The sequence below is a fragment of the Dermacentor andersoni genome, chromosome 11 (genome assembly GCF_023375885.2).
Source record: "Dermacentor andersoni chromosome 11, qqDerAnde1_hic_scaffold, whole genome shotgun sequence".
NCBI classification, from domain to species: Eukaryota; Metazoa; Arthropoda; class Arachnida; order Ixodida; family Ixodidae; genus Dermacentor; species Dermacentor andersoni.
Window position 1 is genome coordinate 64,099,488 of NC_092824.1, and position 20,162 is coordinate 64,119,649.

At 46.2% G+C, this 20,162-nt stretch overlaps 1 protein-coding gene across 1 annotated transcript in view; it reads right to left on the reverse strand.

The window, feature by feature from the left end:
* The window catches only part of LOC126517874 (solute carrier family 4 member 11-like), a 41,158-nt gene extending 29,269 nt beyond the window's left edge, over positions 1-11,889 (reverse strand). Inside the window, exons 1-2 of the mRNA XM_055064160.2 lie at positions 11,523-11,889; positions 3,361-3,401 (exon numbers count right to left, since the gene is read on the reverse strand). Of these exons, the coding sequence (XP_054920135.2) occupies positions 3,361-3,401; positions 11,523-11,700 (219 nt within the window). The 5' untranslated portion in view covers positions 11,701-11,889. The remainder of the gene's footprint in view (positions 1-3,360; positions 3,402-11,522) is intronic.
* Between the last annotated feature and the right edge of the window lie 8,273 nt (positions 11,890-20,162).

Consider the following 20,162-nt stretch of genomic DNA (forward strand, 5'->3'; position numbering starts at 1 on the left):
ATATGAGATAGAGTGCTAACCTGCTCCCCACAATCCGGGCACTGTGGGTCAATTTCTGGGTAAATCCTGCTTAAGAAACCTCGCGAGGGATATGACCTCATCTGAAGTATCCTAAGCGTGATCGATTGAGATCTGCATAGATTCGGGCGTGGAGGCGGGAAGCGCCTGCGTTCCTCTTTATAATGGGAGACGATCTCATGAAAGGTTAATAAGGGGTCGCTAAAGAAATATAATTTTTTGCAAGGCGACAGCTGTCCTGAGTGTGATCCGGAACCTAATAGCTGAAGTTGCCCCACAGAACTCCGTCTCGAGTGGTCTCGCCCTTGAAACAATATAAACTAATAGTTAATTTTTTTAATTGTCATATAGAAGCAAAAGCGCATGATTCCGCTTTTGAAGAGCGTGGCTTCGTCTCAGAGAGTCGTCGGTTTTGTGTTGATGGCCGAATGATCTCTCGACGTAGTGGTGTCACTGTTGCGTGGGAAGGCACTTTCCAGTCAGAACAGGATCGTTCAGAGATGACGTGAAAGATCGCTTTCTGGAGGAGTTGCACCAACTTTGACGCAGGCGAGACCTGTGCGAGTCCACACAGCAGCAGTACATAGCGACTTTGATCTACCTTTATCATTCACTCATAGACGTTTGCGGCATTGGGTTCAGTATTCGTCGTTTCAAATCGCATTGCTTCGCCCTAAAATAGTATTTGCTCGAGCGTTACATACACGAGTGTCTAAGCACACTTTATCTCGTTTCACTTCAGTTCTGCTAAGTAGAACACATTTGCAGAAACACTGCACTTAGTGAAGCATATTTGGAGCTAATGTGCTAGTTTCAGTAAGTGGAACATATTAATCTTGTTCTGTCTGAGGTGTCCCCGTTTTGACGTTGGTTAGGGTCGCTTCAAGCCACTTCTGTGGCTTTTACAGCGATGCTCTTAGCCTCTAGCTGGTAGGGATTTTTCGTCGGCTCGTTCTCATCGAAAAACGGTACCGCAACCTAGCGGCTGCGGCCACCCGTACCGAGCTAAAACGGCAGCTGGAAAAGAAAGGGCTTTGTCTTCGAGTTTTCGCGTAATAGACTTATGTTTACTCGCACGTACGAATCAGAATACGAAGCAATCATGTCTGAAGCTTGGGTGCAAGTCCTGCTTTGCAAATTTTCTGAAGCGTTTTAATTTGAAAATTAAATTAGTTTAATAGGGCACTTGCTCATGGCGGAGGGTTTTGAAGAATGAAGATGCATGCTGCACTGCCTCGCGTGTGCGCGCGCCCGTGACATACGTGTGCACACAATGTATCTGACCCTTGATGCGTGGGCCTTCTGTCGTATACAGCTTCGTCTTAAAAGATTAAACGAAAGGAGGTCGCAAATATTTATGGCGAACAGTTTGCATCTCTTGTAGCTCGAAAGCCACTGTGAAAAGCCTCGACTTTTGCTTAGAACGGCAGCAAGCTGAGCTAGTTGGTAAGGATTTATAATGGAAAGAAGGGTAAGGCGTGCAGACACGGACACAAGAGAAGAGATGAGACTTCTTCCTATAGCAGAATCACAAACAAATTTTACGGCTCGTTCGAAAAAATGCGCAGAGATTTTTTTTTTACCCCTCGCAATAGCACTGTAAAACTTTCAGAACAAACAGGAACTTCTACAGCGGGCACAGGGCGCCAACTGCTCTCGATACGCATTTCGCAACCACACCGCGTGCGCGGTTAGGTGACGTTCGGCGGAAAACACCGCGTTAAATTGTGGTGACTTGTTGACTGCTATTCAGGCAGGAAGCATGGCCCAGGTGTTCTTGCTGCCAATCGACTCTTCAAACCTGAATTGCTACAGCCTCCACACAGCGAAATGAATTGAATTATGGGGGTTTTACGTGCCAAGAAAAAAAACACGATTTGGTTACGAGGCACGCCGTAGTGGGGGGTTTCCGGATTAATTTTGACTACCAGAGTATCACCAGCCTCTGCAGAACCAAGCCAACCGGTTAATCACCTTCAGTCCTTTCCGCGCCAACGCCTTGCACTACCATTTCGGAATATAAAATCATTCCGTTAGCACTTACGGTTAAATATCACCTAAGCATACCACTGTTCAGGATTATAAAAAAACCTCACTCCTATTAATGTATTTGACAAGGTATGCCTTTACAATTCGAATAACACCAGGTTCGCTTTAAACAACTTTTTGGTACCAAAAGTACGCAATAACTATGGGAAACACACGGCCCAATTCGCAGCTGTAGCATTTTGGAATAACCTGCTTAGGGATTTAAAACAATGTGTATTCTTTGTTACATTTAAGAAAAAACTAATCTGTTTAACTAACTAAACAGAAGGTTCAGTTAACGATTCACATGTTTACTAGTACTGTTTTGTCTTATGTGAATTATGAGTTCAAAATAGGGCACTCGGTAGAACACCCGATGTATGAAATGAAAAGATACATTCCAAGAGCACATGAATAACAAACATTTGTAAATTAGCTCAGTACGTGCGCATACGCATATATAAAGTCAAATATATTGAACGGCAAAAAAACACAGAATACAAGTTATTACACATAGCGTAAAGAAACACGATCCCCCCCGTAAATCAATTTTAAACATAGAACAACATTTATATTACTCATTTAGCGTATTAGGATAAACTGAAATTTATTATTTCCCAAAATGTTTTTCGAAGAACTTTTTTTCAAAGCAAGTGCTCTTTTCTGAAAACCCGTTCTTGTTACCTTGTCTGTTTGCTTGTTACCTCATAAACTTACCTCGAGAACAAACGTTCAAAAATTTCCAATATTAAATTCCTGAATGGGTTATGACTCGAGTAACAAGGGCTACTGGCATTCGTATTCGAAGTTTTTGTTTCTGTTATTACTATTATTATTATTAGTAGTAGTAGTAGTAGTAGCAGTAGTAGCAGTAGTAGTAGTAGTACTATTATTATCATTATCATTGTTATTATTCACTCTCCCGTCCGTAACAGCCGACACTGTGGAACAAAAATCACCGGGCTGATTCGACTTCAATGCGCATTCACCCCGATCAATGCCTGCCACAGTGACGATTACATTTTTCCTCCTCGCTACGGCCGAATAATGTTTGCTCACCTTCCGACTGCCGATAACTTATCAGCTTATCTCCTGCGCTAAAAAAAAGAAACCCTGGCGTTAACCGAGCGATTAGGAATGCTTCGCCTGTATTACATACGCACGCACCAAACAGACAGCTCCGTAATGCAGTCGTGTACACACGTGACCCTGCACAATCGTCCTCAGAACGCGAGTCCGCTTTTTTACTGCTGTCGAGCAGTTCCCACACCTTCCAGCCTCAAGCGATTGCAGGTATTATGGACGTGAACCCACCTCCAAGTTTGATGACAGCAGGGACACCTCGCCGCCCTCACCTGAAAGGAATAACTCACGGTCAAGTTCGAGTTCTTTATCTCTGCCTTGTAAAGATACAGACAGCGGAGGTGCAGAAAAAGCGGTCAGATACAGCCTGACAACGCCGCAGCCCCCTTTCGCGTGGCAGTGGCTTCACGGCAAGGCTTTTAATACAGAGGTAATTGCGCAGTGTAGTAACAACTATAAAATAACGAACAAGTAAAACAAAAAGATTATACAACATTTAGACAATATTTACAAAAAGGAAAACAGAACCTACATGGTAACATACACAGCACGCAAAGTACTGGTTGACGCACTGAAGAGGTCAAAATTATAATAAACATAAGCATTTAAAAGGGAAGGAAGAGTGAATTGTAGGCGTTCGCTGCTTGAATTTATTTGAGAGGTCGGCACTACCCAATTATCTGCATACCTTGTCTTGTAGGTTGCTTCTCGGGCACGCAAACCAGCAAGATAACATACGATTTACGTTTCTCCGTGTTTCAAGTTTAAACCGGACACTCACGCAGTATTTGTGCAAGTTGTGGATCTTCAGCACGATACTTTTCAGAAAGGGACTCTCCCCCTCGGTGAGTCCCAGGAGACATTGTGAACATGACACAGCGACTTCTTCGGCAAAATGCATATACGCTGAAGACTGCTGAATGTGGCTGTGCCCCACATTACGTGACGATAGTTTAAATAGGAGTAGAAAAGGTGAAATATAGAGAAGTCATTTTATGCGCCTCGGAATAACGTATCTGAGCCAACCTACGACCCCAGTTATTTGAGGAAATTTCATTTTGATATGGCCAACAGTGTTCTCAAGACAGAGAGGAAAGAAACTACTCCGAGGCATAGAAATTGTTCGACCGCATATATACGGCGTGAGTTTAGCTTAATATCGAGGGAGGAAGGAACTTGGTTGTTTTTTAGGACGGAATATGACAGCTTGCGTTATATTTTCATGTATAAGCATGCACTTGGATTCGGACCATTTTTGTAACAACTCATGGTGCCATTGCATTCAGGAACAAGGAGATCAAGATCATTTCCAGAAAAGAAGATGCTAGTAGTACCATCAGCGTAGATAATACGTTTAGCGGGGAAGTTCATGTTGGAAATATCATTAAGGTCCATATTAAATAGTAATGGCCCCAATATACTTTCCTGTAGAACGCCAGAAGTAACAGGTTTTAGCGCAGATATCGTTTTGTCTGTGCAGACAGCCTGTTTTATATGCGATAGGTATGATTTAAGAAGCATTTCAGCCTGTCCGCGAAAACCATAACACCCTAAGTTTTTTAGGAGTAGAGTGTGGTTCACTAAGTCGAATGCCTTCGAGAGATCCACGAAAACACCAGTAATGAAAGCTTTCTTTTCAAATTGTGTTAGTATGTATTCCTTTTGTTCGAGTAGTGCTAACTCGGCAGATTTATTTTTACAAAACCCAAGTTGATTTCAGGATAAAAGATCAAGCTTATTATTAAAATCAGACAACCTAGTATATGTAGAACTTTCTGAATTTTTTTCGAGAAGATTGGAAGTATAGGTACTAGTTTATAATTTTCTAAATTATTGCGGTCTAATTTCTTATACACAACCTTAACCTTGGCTATATGCATCCTAGTGGTAATTCCATACTGACTCAGACGGCTACACGCGTTACGATGCAGACAGCCACATTTATTGATGTATTTATCTCTAACGTAAATACTAGCAGCTTACTTTAAGGTGTATTACACAGTTCAATCGGCGATCAATATCCCATTTATGTGCTCCTGAAATGTGCCACAAATAAATGCAACTTATCAGCGCAGAATACTGTGCAAAAAGCAAAATATTTCTCCGGATACCCTCGCGTCCTTTTTTTCTACTCTTTCAAATCAAAACTGGGATGACGTCTTTTCTTCTGAGACTGCAGATGCAGCGTATCAGACATTCATCACCTGCTTTAAACACGTACACCATGATCATTTCCCTGAGAAAACTAACAATGTCTACTAAAAGTCGTAAGTCATGGATAAATCGAGATTGCCTTAGAATGATTAAACACAAAGACCAGCTATACAGGAAATTTATGAGAACTAAGTCTCTTGCTGATCTTGCCAACTTAAAGAATACCGCAATAAAGTAATGTCTTTTCACAAAAACGAAAAGAGGAACTTTCTGCCCAATGAGTTTGTCAAGGAGTTCTGTGATGGTAGCGCGCAAGCTTGAAAAAAAAGTTAATAATTAAACCGAGCACAGTCTACGTCAGGAGTTACAGAGCATTGGTTTGGAGGTGAACGTATTGAGGACGTGCCGCTTGCAGAGAAATTTAATACGTTTTTCAAAGATGCTATAAGCTCAGTGGAATAGAAATTAGGTGAATATGAGTCAGAGCAAGCTCGGCGAAGTAGAATTTTCGCGAATACGAGTCAGAGCAAGCTCGGTGGCGTATAATTTTGGTGAATATCAACATATCCCCGACCATCTGCAGAATACTTGGTACTCATCGCCTCACCCCACACTACATTAATTGGTTCCCGGCACACATGGGACCATTGAAGGGGCCGCTCCCTATCCTCAACGAGATGGCACACGAGGCCGCACGAGACCTAACTCACCGAGCGAGACCGGACTCCCTCTCAGCAGGATGGCAGAGCAAGCGTGACCTCCTCGTCACTTACAACGATCTCACCCAGCATTATAAGTTAGTCAAGGGAACCATGCCGGTATCGCACAAAGCACTCAAAGCACTAGAAGTCCCGTACAGGCGGCTTCAGACGGGCGCGTACCCATGCCCGGCCGTCCTGCACAAAATCTTTCCGGACGCGCACCCTCACAATGCGCGTCGCTACATAAGGATATAGCTAGCCTCCTTCACATGCTCTGGGGTTGTCCCCTGGCGCCGGAGGCCAGGACCACCAAGGAAGAATGGGACCGAGCTCTACGCAGCTCGGACCTTGACGCACAGCTCTGGGCTGCCCATCGGGCCCGCGACGCGGCGGAGGGGCATGACCTTTCTGTCCCGACGTGGGAGTGGCCCGCTGTGCACTAATCGCGCGCACCGATGGACCTCAAGAAAGTTATTCATCCATCCATCCATCCAGTCCGAGCAAGCTCGGCTGAGTAGAATTTTCGTGAACACGAGTCGGAGCAAGCTCGGTGAAGTAGAATTTTGGCGCATATATGAATCGGAGCAAGCTTGGCAAAGTATAATTTTGGTGCATATGAGTCAGAGCAGGTTAAACTGAGCAGAATATTGGGGAATATGAGTCAGAGCAAGCCCAGCTGAGTATAATTGTGAAGAATATGAGTCAGAGCAAGGTCGGCTGAGTAGCATTTTGGGGAATATGAGTCACAGCAAGATCGGCTGAGTTGAATTTTAGCGAATACGAGTCCGAGAAAGATCGGCTGAGTAGAATTTTGGTGAATATGAGTTGAGTGAAGCTTGGCTGAGTAGCATTTTGGTGCATGTGAGTAGGAGCAAGCTTGGAGGAGCATAATTTTGGTGAATATGAGTCAGAGCAAGCTCGGCTGAGTAGAATTTCTGCGCATATGAGTCGCAGCAAGCTTGGCGAAGTATAATTTTGGTGAGAGTCAGAGCAGGCTAAACTGAGTAGAATTTTGGGGAATATGAGTCCGAGCAAGCCCGGCTGAGTAGAATTATGGGGAATATAAGTCAAAGAAAGGTCGGCTGAGTAGAAGTTTGGGGAATGTGAGTCACAGCAAGATCGGCTGAGTAGAATTTTGGCGAATACGCGTCCGAGAAAGCTTGGCTGAGTAGTATTTCGATGAATATGAGTCGGGGCAAGCTTGGCTGAGTAAAATATTGGTGCATATGAGTCGGAGCAAGCTTGGCGAAGTATAATTTGGGGAATATGAGTCAGAGCGGGCTAAACTGAGCAGAATTTTGGGGAATATGAGTCAGTGCAAGTTCGGCTGGGTAGAATTTTGGGGAATATGAGTCAGAGGAAGCCCGGCTGAGTAGAATATTGGGAAATATGAGTCACAGCAAGATCGGATGAGTAGAATTCTGGCGAATACGAGTCCGAGAAAGCTCGGCTGAGTAGAATTTTAATAATTATGAGTCGGGGCAAGCTCGGCTGAGCAGAATTTTGGTGCATGTGAGTAGGAGCAAGCTTGGAGGAGCATAATTTTGGTGAATGTCAGTCAGAGCTGGCTCGGCTGAGTAGAATTTTCGTGAATACGACTCAGAGCAAGCTCGGCTGAGTACAATTTTGGTACAGATGAGTGGGACTAAGCTTGGCGAAGTATAGTTTCGGTGAATATGAGTCAAAGCAAATTCAACTGGGCCGAATTTGGGGGAATATGAGTAAGAAAAAACTCAACTGAGCCGAATTTTGGCGAATACAAATCCGAGAAAGCTCGGCTGAGTAGAATTTTCATGAATACGAGTTTGGGCATGCTCGGCTGGGTACAATTTTGGTGCATGTGAGTAGGAGCAAGCTTGGAGGAGCATAATTTTGGTGACTATCAGTCAGCAAGCTCGGCTGAGTAGAATTTCGGCGTATATGAGTCGGAGCAAGCTTGAAGTATAATTTTGGTGACTATGAGTCAGGGTGGGCTATACTGAGGAGAATTTTGGGGAATATGAGTCATAGCAAGCCCGGCTGAGTAGAATTGTGGGAAATATGAGTCACAGCAAGATCGGCTGAGTAGAATTTGTGGGAATATGAGTCAGAGAAAACTCAACTGAGGATAATTTTGGAGAATATGAGCCAGAGCAAGCTCGGCTGAGTAGAGTTTCGTGAACACGAGTCAGAGCAAGCTCCGCTGTGTAGAATTTTGTACAGATGAGTCGGAACGAGCTTGTCAGAGTATAATGTTCGTGAATATGAGTCTGAGCAAACTCAACTGAGCAGAATTTGGGGGAATATGAGTCAGAGCAAGCTCAGCTGAGTAGAATTTTGGCGAATGAAAGTTCCAGAAAGCTCGGCTGAGTAGAATTTTGGTGTATATGAGTCGGAGCAAGCTTGGCGGAGTATTATACTAGTGAATATGAGTCAGAGCAAACCCAAGTGAGCATGGTTTTGGTTAATATGAGTCATAGCAAATTCGGCTGAGTCTCAGTGAGCTAGGCTGAGTAGATTCTTGGGCAATTTGCACACACGCGCCATAAACCACACCGTGGAATAAAACAGTAAGCAGCTGCATCTCACAATCTAACAAAAAGAAGATTCAGATACACGAATGTCATGCTGTCTTTGTATATCTTGCAAGTTGCATGTTACTTATTTTATAGACGCAGTAATGACGGGATATTGTTATACGAGTTGATGAATTAATACATGTAATTGCAAACTCATTGGCAACATTGCCTGTGTCTTGTTGGGCACGGCCTGTGCCTCGTGATGCGTCTGTACACTTTATTAGCCGTGGACGTGCCAGAACCATCCGCACTTGAAAAAGATGCTATCATTTGCAGGAAGGGATGCAATTGAATGACTTCACTGCACAATTTTGATTTGCTTTTGTTTAATGTGTTATCTACTGCTAATGAAAACAAGGTGTTTGCCTGCTTTTTACATTATTGCACGTGTTTCACAGAAGTTATAAAGAAAGGAAAGACAAGGATGTTTATAGCGAAGTAGTTTCTTAGAATACTGCGATATGTTACGACCAGCGTAAACAAAATAATGCCGCGGCGGCCGTATTTTGATGGGGGCTAAATGCGAAAAGACCCGTGTACTTAGATTTAGGTGCACGTTAAAGAAACCAAGGTGGTTGAAATTTCTAGAGCCCTCGACAACGGCCGGCCTCATAATCAGAAAGTGGTTTTCGCACGTAAAACCCCATAATTTAATTTTGATAAACAAAAGCAACACACTGTAGTGAAGGAAGTGCAATTTTCAATGACCTTTTAAAGTTAGGTTTAATACGTGTGCAGCAGGGATACAAATTTTGCACTCATTGAAAGTTTATTGGCTTTGGTGCACGGAAAATAAAATTCATCGACGATTACGACACTCCTTAACGCGAATTTTGAGCGTAGCTGTTTAAGCGTTTTGAATTCGCGATATATTGTGGCAAATACCTCGATTCTGGACGACAAGGTCCTCTCGGCGGTGGCGCCGAGTCTCTGCCCGTGCAGCTCGTTTAGCAGCAGCGGCAGACGAAGCATTTCCCCTGCTTGCGTCGCTCATTGTTCAGAAAGAAAGCGTGAACACGGGAAAGCGTAGCTCGCGCGGAACGCATTCTCTATCGGCTGCTGCGCAGGAGAAGTAGCGCATGCGCAGTTGGTACGAAGCGCACACCAGCGCTTTGTTTCCATGCGTGGTATCGACGGTCGAGCGCGCCGCATGCCTGGTCGCCGCCACGGAGTACGCCTCATGCGGCACTCCGCTTTCCTCCTCACCCTTTCGCCGCACCCTCCTCCGCTTTCCTCCTTGCGCTCTTTTCGCTCTCACCGTCTTTCATTTCCTGCTGCGCTCCGCGTTCAGTCTTTAATCCTCCGCTGTGCTCGTTCGCTCGGTCACGCCGAGGAATACCGGCGCTCAACGCAGGAACGGGCGCCTATGAACTGCGTCCCAAATTATACATCGCAAAGAAGAGGAGGAGGAGGAGGAGGAAAGAACTTTATTGTGTGCCCTGCGAGTTGGTGGGGAGGGCCAAAGGCCCCGTCTAGGTGACGGCCAGGAGTTCTTGGGTCCTGGCGGCATCCTCGGCCCGCTGGACGGCCCATAGTTGATCTTCGAGGGCGGGGCTGAGCAGCGCGGCTTCCCAGCGCGTGCGAAGGCTGCTGCTAGAGGCCGCGTTTTCTTTATTGTTATTTATTCCTCGGCATTCCCATAATATATGCTCCAGAGTGGCTCTGGACTCACATGTTTTGCATTTGTCCGTAGGATATACATCCGGATATATGATGTGCGAGAGCGCAGGATTCGGATACGTCCTAGTTTGTAACTGCCGCCATGCGACAGACTGCTTTTTTGTCAATTTTGCGTGAGGTCGCGGGAATATGCGCCTCTATAACCTATAATGTTTTGTAATGTCATATGTTGTCATTCTGTCCTCCCATTCCCACTCATTTACCGCACCGTCACGTCCGGAGGGTGTCGGGGCGTCACTTGCGACTGCGGCTCGGTCTGTAAGCCCTCGAGCCGCGTCGTGTGCCGCCTCGTTGTTGCCGTCCTCCGCGAGGGTGTGAGCGGGTGTCCAGGTGATGTATATCTTTCTTTTGTAATTTTGGCCTCCTGCAAGAAGAATTCGTAGTGCCTCCGGGGAGATTCGGCCGTTGGCAAAGTTTCTTATTGCCGTCTGAGAGTCGCTGACTATCACGGTTGCGTTAGTATGAGCTGCTGCGAGTGCTATGGCTACTTCTTCAGCTATCTGAGATAAAACTTTAAATGATGCTTATCGCGCTTATAATCCCTGCGACTGCATTTTCCGCCGCATGCAACCGACATCCCACTTCCGGTGCGATGAAAATCACACCATGTGAAACAGGCTCGTGTCTACAAACACGCCTACATTCAGTGGCGTCAGGAATACAAACAAGCCTACATTCACTCAAGTAAACAAAAATAGCTTAGGTAACGTATGAATACCTACACGCGTGCATTAGGTGGCGTCCACAAGGGAGGCGCGTGAGAAATATAAGATGGAAAAACGAAGCCAGTGGAATGCAGGGGTCACACGTTAGCCTAGAGCATAGGGGGGGGGGGGGGGGTTCACAGATGCCAGAAGAGTGTTTCGCTTGTACTTTGTTCAAAGTTACCAAACAAGAGAAACAGTGTTCTTTAAGTTTCGACCCCTCACATTATTTAATTAGCAGAAACTTGTTCTTGGTGATCAATACCAAAGCGCCACAGTGGCCGCCCCCTTCCACAGAAATCGCCAAGACAGATCGCTTTTGCTCCATGACTTTCACCTTTCCATCAATGGCCGCTACATGCATGCCTGCCTGGGGACAAAGGTTTAGATTTGCCACCTCTGAACAAAGACCGCGACGTTCCACTTTTGTTTACTCAAGCCAAGTCTGTTTCGACCACGTTACACTAAAAACAAAAACAAAAGACAGTCGCCCACCGAAGAGCAGGAAAAGTATTTGCGTCACTTGCTCGAACATTGCGGCCCTCAAAAAGACGCGCCGAAGAAGCAAGTCGGTGGCGTCGAGATTAGAAACTCACCGTTTTCCAGGTGCCATCGGTCGGCTCGGTAACACCAGCGGCACTCGCTGTTCCCGGTCTCCATCTCCGAAAGCGGAGAGACCGCGCCTGGGCGGCCACCACTCGCCCCATCGCCCCGAGACGAATCCGACGGGGATGTCGGCTCTCCGAAGGACCAGTGAAGACCACGGACACTCATCACGCCTGAGTTGGCGACGCTGTACTATGCGGTACTGTACACGTCGCGAGTACTGCGGACACGGCAGCGAGCGCTGGCTGCAGCCGTTGAACGGTCGAGCAGCTCCGGGTGCGGCGCTGAAGCCGACAGGGAATGCGCATGTGTCAGTCGCCGCCGTGCGGAACACGTGTAGCCTGTGTAGCACGCTGCGATTTGGACCGAAGCGACTTGCCGCCTGCTCTCTCTCTCCCTCTCTCTTCCTCAGTTTCTTTATCGCGCGCGGCGAAGCAGTACCGTCGATATACCGCAGTCCCGTAGCTTGCTTCGGCTGCTTGTCGTCGCTTGCCCTTGTGTCGGAGTAGCGTGCGTCGCTAGGCACGCAAAATTGATGCAAGTGTGAAAACACCGAGATTGAATGAATTTGTTAGGGCTCATCGACTAACGCTTAACCGGTTTAACGTACACCGAAACTGCGCGGTGGGTTACACGGGACGTTGTGTAATCAGGGGCGACGGCTTAATTGAGACCACAATGAGGCTCTTTAATGTGCAGTCAAAGTACGGTATACGAGCACCTTTCTCTTTCTTCTTTTTCTTTCTTTCTGTCCGCATTCATCGGAAGCTTGGCCGGTAAGGAGATAGCGGAATCCCTCTTAAATTTACAGAGTTGTACCTTCAAAATACACGGCGGTATGTACAGATAAACACATCCAGGTCCCAGAAACACGTGTTACTTTCTGGGGTTCCACAAGGCAGTGTTTTGGGCCCCTTGCTTTGTAATATTTATGTTACTAATATTGTGCATATCTACTTGAATGCAAAATTGATAACCTAAGCAGACGGCACTAGCATATTACTGACATCACGCTCTCACACCGATCTTACTACTACGTGAACTGAAGTGCTTCGTAAATGAAGGGTCCGGTGGCACCAAAACTGCTACGCGTGAATTCTGCTAAAACTAAAGCTCCCTTTTTTTCCTCCGAAAGGCACCGCCATTCCAGTACAATAACACATAACGTACGAAAAGGCGCCGTTTGAAGTTGCAGACATGAGTCCTGAGCGACTGAGATCTTGGGGAACCAAAACCGAAGGCTCCCGAAGATCAAGTCGGTGGCTCCGCCCCCGATGGGACCGGGAGATCAAGTTTCGCCGCAATGTCGTGGGCCCTCTGGACAGCCTGGAGTTTAATGTGGATATAGCTGCTCTTGAGAGTATAACATTTTTAGGCATATATCTTTCTTCAGCACTACAATGGAATGGTTGGGTAACTTTTGTAATCCAAAAGCTAAGTCACATACATGGTGTAATAAATCGAAAGCAAAAACGTTTTCTCTGCTTTAGTAGAAGTGCTACTATATGACATATTTTCTGCTTCGCATAATAATTCTTGTCACCTCGTATGGGGCACTGCGGTTATACGATTATACACAACTTGTTTTTACTGCATAACATGCTGATACATGTCCCCTGTAACGTCCAATGAGGTACACGCACTGGACATTCGTTTGAGAAGTTTGAAATTGCCAGAATGCATGAAATCTTACTGAAATTTTACTGAAAATTTTCACAAATTTTACAACCATGTCAGCAAAACTGACATGCTTAATAATTATGGCTTCTACTATTAATAAATACGCATCGTTTTAGCTTACTGCTTTCGTGCGTTATCGCGCACATCTTTTGGTTGTTTCTCGAAGCAAGCGCTTCTGTTTTAATACGTCAACTTTTCTGTATACCGTGATTAGCTGTGTGTTACGGCAAATTGCATGACCTTGTAAATGTTGTGATGATTATTTTTATTTTACACATTGTGGAGTATGTTGTGTTTACCTTGTGTTTTGCAAATTTATGCTTTTTTTCTATTTTCCTGGAAACCACGTGGCAGATCCGCGCTGTCGTGTCTTGTAACCGTAGGGGACAGTGCATTTTTGAAGGTGCATTTCCAACTTGCTCTCTCTGCCTCTTCTAACCAGTTGGAAATAAAATGTCCAAGCTGCAGAAGAAGGCTACAGGCCCAGGCTGCGAAAATTATGTTTATTATTTATTTACAAATACTGATATTTCATTCAGAGACATAGCAAAGGCTGATTACATAACTAATGAACCTAAAAATGTGAACTATGTCAAAATGTTCCACCTTTCTTTTGCAACGAAGGTCTCTATGGCTAGGATCCCAGGATGTTTTCCGTGGCACAACGTTGACCGAAAACAATGGTGGGCCGTTCCCGGTGGCGGTACCGGGCAGACCAATCGCTCATAACCCCTTAATGCAAAGGCTGTAAGCAATCAGCAAAGTACCGAGAACAGTGCATACATTTTTGGAATCACGCACACACCATACAGAACAGCATTCGTTTCAATAAACGACAAGCTCAAAACAAGCATCCAAACCACGTAATTGAAGGCGCTCCTGACAACAAGGGGATACCGACACACGTTTCCCAGTAAAGATTACTGTTTCACAAGCTGCCGCGGCGATGGCAGCTTGCGACGTGGAGAGTAACGTCCATAGTCTTTCGTATGTAAAATACCCAGCCTAGCAGCTGATTTCAATGTTGTCGCAGCACCGCTATGGGCCGCGGCGTGTTGTGAAGATTACCAATACTCGCATTGCCCTAAAATAGCGTTACTACCATTAGCCTAAAGCCGTAAAGCATTGCATACCCTCTTCAGCAGTTGTAGTGGCGATTTTTAACAGCTTCGCTGGACATCCACTTTGACAGGGCCGGAACGGCGAGTCCATGATTTCTAGATTTTGTTTTTTTTAGAATGGCTCGTCCGTAAATTTTTGACGCTGTCTTCATGTGCAGTGGCATGTTCTAAAGATTGGGAATCGGAAAGTAAGTCAATACTGGATTGTAAGCGAGTGAAAAAAATTCAGTGCCCTTCCGCTCGGTGAAGAAGGATTACCAGCGAAGCTCTGAGTGTGGGCCGTGAACTGCACCTCCAACACGGGTCAGCCCGGCATTGCACTATTTGCGGGATCGCCCCTCGCATGAAAAATTGTTGCTCTATGTTCACGGATACGAGATCCCCCAGAAACTAGACATAAACAACTTCGCTGTAAAAAAAACGAACGCCAGGCGTGAGCCTTCCGACTTTTGACGTCTCTGTTCACTCACGGGAGTAGGCTCCGCAACGTTCATGAGCCCGGCGTTCCCCCGCATTCTATCGAACGTTCCTCCGTCCAGCACTCCACTTTGACTCGCAAAACTGAAAGGTAGCGCCGTCCCTCTACATAAATGGTCACTGCACTTAACTGACATTCCACGACACTCCTAAAGAAGCGCAGCGTCTTCTTCAGTCGATGGTCGGCGCTGTGTTCGATTCGGTGCAGTGGAGGAAGAACTTCGCAGTCAAGGATCATTTGAAAATACGGGAGCAGGAATACCTTCACGCCGAGGCCCGCTGAATAATCATTGTTGCGCGTTTCTTTTCTGTTCCGCTGGAGAGTTCCCTAGGGCCTTTCGTGCACCGGAGCTCAGAAACTCACGAGGAGTGTCGAAACGCATTGCGGAATCTACAACCGCCGAAAGCTGAACTAGCCCATAGGGATTCATCGTGACGGAAGGTAAGGCGTGCGGACACGCACACAGGCGAAGGGAACAACACAACACAAATGCCGTGTTTATGTCGTCTGCTTTCTCTTCTCTTCTGTCTGTGTCTGCGTACCTCACCTTCTGTCGCGGAGCCTACACCCTCCCCCCCCCCCCCCCTCGGAGGCTCCTTAACGTGCGCCCAAATGTAAGTATACAAAGTATTTTTGAATTCCACTTCCACCGAAATGGCGGCCGCCAATGCTGGGCTGCGAATCCCCGACCTCGTGCTTAGCAGCGAAACCACGGCCACTGAACGATCGCGACAGGTCTTCATAGGGTTCATAAGAAAAGTGCGGAACGAGAGGAAAGCTGAGCGCCTTCGGCGCCTGTTTTTACTGCTCCGTTGGCGTGTACGGATTGCGGTGCCGACATAGCGCGGTCTCGGTCTTGTCAGCCAGCAGGTGCCGTAAGGAGAAACGAGCCGTTTTTATAGTACGGCCGGCTCATTATTTGCACTAGATTAGACGCCTGTAATGTCCTTGCTGACATCACAGATCTGCTGAGCGCGGGATTGCTACCGCGGCTGCGAGACCAGGACGGCCGTTTGCTCATTCTTTTTGCGATAAACGTGTACGCTAAAGCTTGTAAAAAAATGAATATGTGCATTTTATCAGTCAGTGAAAAGGGCTAACGTAAGGAAAAACGCAGGAAGTCTCACATTCAATTCACAGTGGATTCAAGAGTTTACAATTCCGAATCGTTGAATATTTTTTATTGCATTCAAATAAAAGGAATAGCAACACGTGGAAGAGCCTTGACTTTTCGCATAGATATTTTCACGTGGTAGTGACGGTGAAGAAGGCAGCAAAACTCTGGTTAACGAAACTAGCGTTTTATTGGGCGAACTTGCGCCCTCAAAAACTTGTAAACTCGTACAAAAACTTGTACACTCAAAGAATTAACAACGATAGCGGCGAACACTCTCGGTGAACGTCGAAAATCTGATAAACGGGTCAAGCGCGTCGGCATTTATACATCAGTCGTCGAATGTTCCAGTATAGTCGCTGGGACCCGCGTGTCTTCCACAAAGTTCTACATTATACGCGTCGTGCATACATGCAATCAGATTACACAAGGTTCGGTCACAGACAGCGGATGGAACCATCCATAACATTCCAGCAACTTCCTATACATGCAGGCGCGTCCTGCGCTGGGCGATAACATCTGTAAGGCGGTGAAACAGGGTCGCCCGATAAAGATAAAGAAATGCACGTGTCAATATTGACGCAAGCTAGGCCTAATCAGAATGATTTTGCTGCAGGAGAGCCGTGGTTGATGCGCCGACACACCACTTTCAGAGCAAGCACACGTGGCTGATAACTTCTGCTCACTGAATTCCAGTCATTCCTCGAGAATGTCTTGCCTTTAAGTAATTAGGCAGCCTATAAACGAACGTTGATTACCTAAATATTCGCATAGCGGTTGTATATACGCTTATCGTATATTTGTCTTTGTGCTCTTACACTCTCATCTATTTCCAATTACTATGGTAGAAACTTTCCTTTCACATCTATTATTACAGCTATTTTGTGCCTTTTCGCGGCTGCTGAATAGTCGAAGAGTTCATAGGAAAGTGAAACAATCCAAAAGCTCTCGGCCTCTTGCTTTTTGTTTCGGTCTTCGAAATTACGAAAAGTTACGAACGTTTTCTGTGTTACTCACACAAATAGTTGTAAACTTCATGCAGAATTTTTAATGCGAAAGCATTATGCGCCCCATTACGCGAAAATCTGTCGCTGCGACCCAAATATGGCAGCAAAAACGGTCGCCGCCTCAAATAGCAAAAAACACGTCAACAGATGCTCGGACCGCCGCCACATTTAACAGGGAGGTTGCTGTAAACAAAGTGAAACATGGCTTTCCGGGGTGCGAAACGGGCACGCATCCACGACCCCACGGCGGCGCCATGGTTCTGGTGGACTAAACGTGTGCCTAGGGCTTGCGTCATTGCACACGTCACGTTTATGAAATCCTGGCTGGAAAGCGAGTGCGTTGGGCCCCTTGGCGCATTTTTATTTGGCCTTAGCGAGGCGTAGTTAGAACGGAGGCGTGAGCTTGCGCGTACGAGGAACGCGCAGAAAGAAATCTCGCCAAAGCGACTATAAGGCTTTCGCATTCCGACGCAAAGAAGTCTCAAGTGTGTCTGACGAATGTTTATGTCTAATCTTTCTTTTAAACTTTCAAGTTGTGTGCGACTAAAAGAAAACGCAAGATAGTGGCACCAGAAATTTGTCCATTGGAGTCGGCGTATTTACACATTCCCTTCCTCTCTCATAGCTGCTTTTGCTATGAAGGTACCCATAAGTGGGCCCTAATACACAGCCTACCTGCCCCTGTAAAAGTCCCAACATTGGTATTCAACTTGGCGAAGCTGCTGCATCCCTTCGCTGAAGGATTACTTCTCACGTTGAAGGACTACGCTAAAGCATTACTTCACACAGGCCTCGACGGCTCACCGGGACGTTTGTGCTGACACGAGGAAATAGCTGCCCTACAATCGCAGTGTGTCTCAGGAGATAAATTGGCCAGAATGAAATAGTTCTAAAAGATGCCACAGGTTGACTGCGGCGTTTTAGCTGCACAGGTGTTTGGCTTACCTCGCGCGTAGCCTCCAAAGGTAGCTGCTCAGTGTTGCGACGCCGTACATGTCCCTGTTGCTCTCAGCCTTGATGGAGTTCAGCATCGCCAACACACGGCAGCGTCTCACGCGGGTGGGTGTGCAGTGTACAGCCCAACACGTCGAGGCAGTTCTCGAGAGAAGCTACTGCGTCACACTCGAGTACCGGGCGAATCATGGTCACTACAGCTTCTGATCCACGCATACTAGGCTATTCCGAACTGCGTTGACAAAGCATTACAATAATTAACACTGCTTTTGAAAGGCACTTTCGTTAAGCAAACAAGTTAGCGAACGCTGCAGCTCGTCCAACCAAACACTTCCTCGTTTATTCTTAGAAAGCAGCGCCTTTCCAATAAAAACCATCAAACAAATCAATAGCATCAACCATTAAGGAAAGAAGGATGCCACATTCTGGCTGCTCAATTGTTGTTCTGCTCTTTTGTTGGGCATTCTTATGGTGCAAATAAGCTAAGCAATGACGAAGTCGGGAATGTACGTAGTAATATTCGTTGTTCAAATAGAGCTGCCGTGTATTAGCACCTAGCCTTATTTAACCATACTTATCCTTACATTCATGTTAGGATAAGGTGTTAGGTGCAGCGGTGACGTAGAGGTAGAGCATCTGCCTCACGTGCAAAAGGACCGTGGTTCGAATCCCGCTGCCCCGCAATTTTCCACCGTATTAAAAAAATCCGCGTGTTGATAAAATTGCATGAACCCGCTGACAAGAAGCGGCAACACACTCCCTCATCAAAGCAACATTGGCCACCCTGGTGATATACTTAGCCACAACCTCCTCTATGAATACAACAATCAAACCACCTGCCCTCAGTCCGTAGCAGCTGCGAAGCAAGTGACCACGGTGGCGTTCAGGCCTGCGACGAAGCAGAGGGCGCTGAGAATCTCTGGGTCCGGACTGGCCGCCATTGGAATCTGAACCTCGCCACATTTACGCTGGAACGTTGTCTAGTGAGGCGAGTCTAGCAGTGCTATTGGAGGAATTAGAGGGCAGTAAATGGGATATAACAGGGCTCAGTAAGGTTAGGAGGACAAAAGAAGCATGTACTAAAAAGCGGGCACGTCCTGTGCTACCGGGGCTTAGCGGAGAGACGAGAACTAGGAGTCGGACACCTGATTAATAAGAATGTAGCTGGTTACATACAGACACTCCATAGCATTAACGAGAGGGTGGCAGGTCTTATTCTGAAACGTAATAAGAGGTACAAATTGAGGGTCGTACAGGTCTACGCCCCTACATCCAGTCATGATAACTACAAAGTCGAAAGCTTTCTATGAAGACGTGGAATCGGCGATGGGTAAAGTAAAAACAAAATATACTGTACTGATGGGCGACTTCATTGCCAGGGTAAGCAAGACGCAGGCTGGACACAAGTCACTGGCGGAATATGGCACAGGCACTAGGAATAGCAGGGGAGAGTTATTCGTAGAGGTTACAGAATAATATGGGGTGGGGGCGGATAATTAATACCTTCTTCCGCAAGCCGGACAGCCGAAAGTGGACGAGGAGGAGCCACCGTAGTCCTTCATAAAGAAAGCAACAAAATCCCAGTAAAGAAAGGCGTCAGGCAGGAAGATACGATCTCTCCAATGCTATAAACAGCGTGTTTACAGGAGGTATTCAGAGACCTGGATTGGGAAGAATTGGGACAAGAGTTAATGGAGAATATCTTAGTAACTTGCGATTCGCTGCTAATATTGCCTTGCTTAGTAACTCAGGGGACCAAGTGCAATGTCCTTTAAAACAATGTGCGGTGCTGTGATACCACCACTCCTCTCCTTGAACAAACCAAACACTATGCGTGCATCTCTTCATTACTTGTTTCGTTACTACAGTTACCTTGGGGCACAATATAACTGAAAGGAGCTGTCTCGAATTTACAATCTCCTCAGTTGAACGGGCCTCCAGTTGCGAGTGGCATTACATTAACGTGTAAAATAATGTTCATCATCTGCTCTATCGCTTTTTTACCATGCAGGCCCCTCAAAATAATTATCCTCCTGAGCCCGGCAGTCCAATCTGCGTGATGGACTTGTTTTATATTTAAAAATTATGATATTTTGGCTTTCAAAGACCATAACGCCACTTTTTTTATTTATTAGTGATTCGAATAGGAGTGTGCTGGCTCCCCAGGGGCCAAGGAAGAGATTGACAGTAGAGAAGCCTGGGAGGCCTTTCTCCAAAGCGAGGCTGAAGACGACCAGCGTCGAGCAATCCGCCTGGCCCTTGAGGCCGTGAAGACT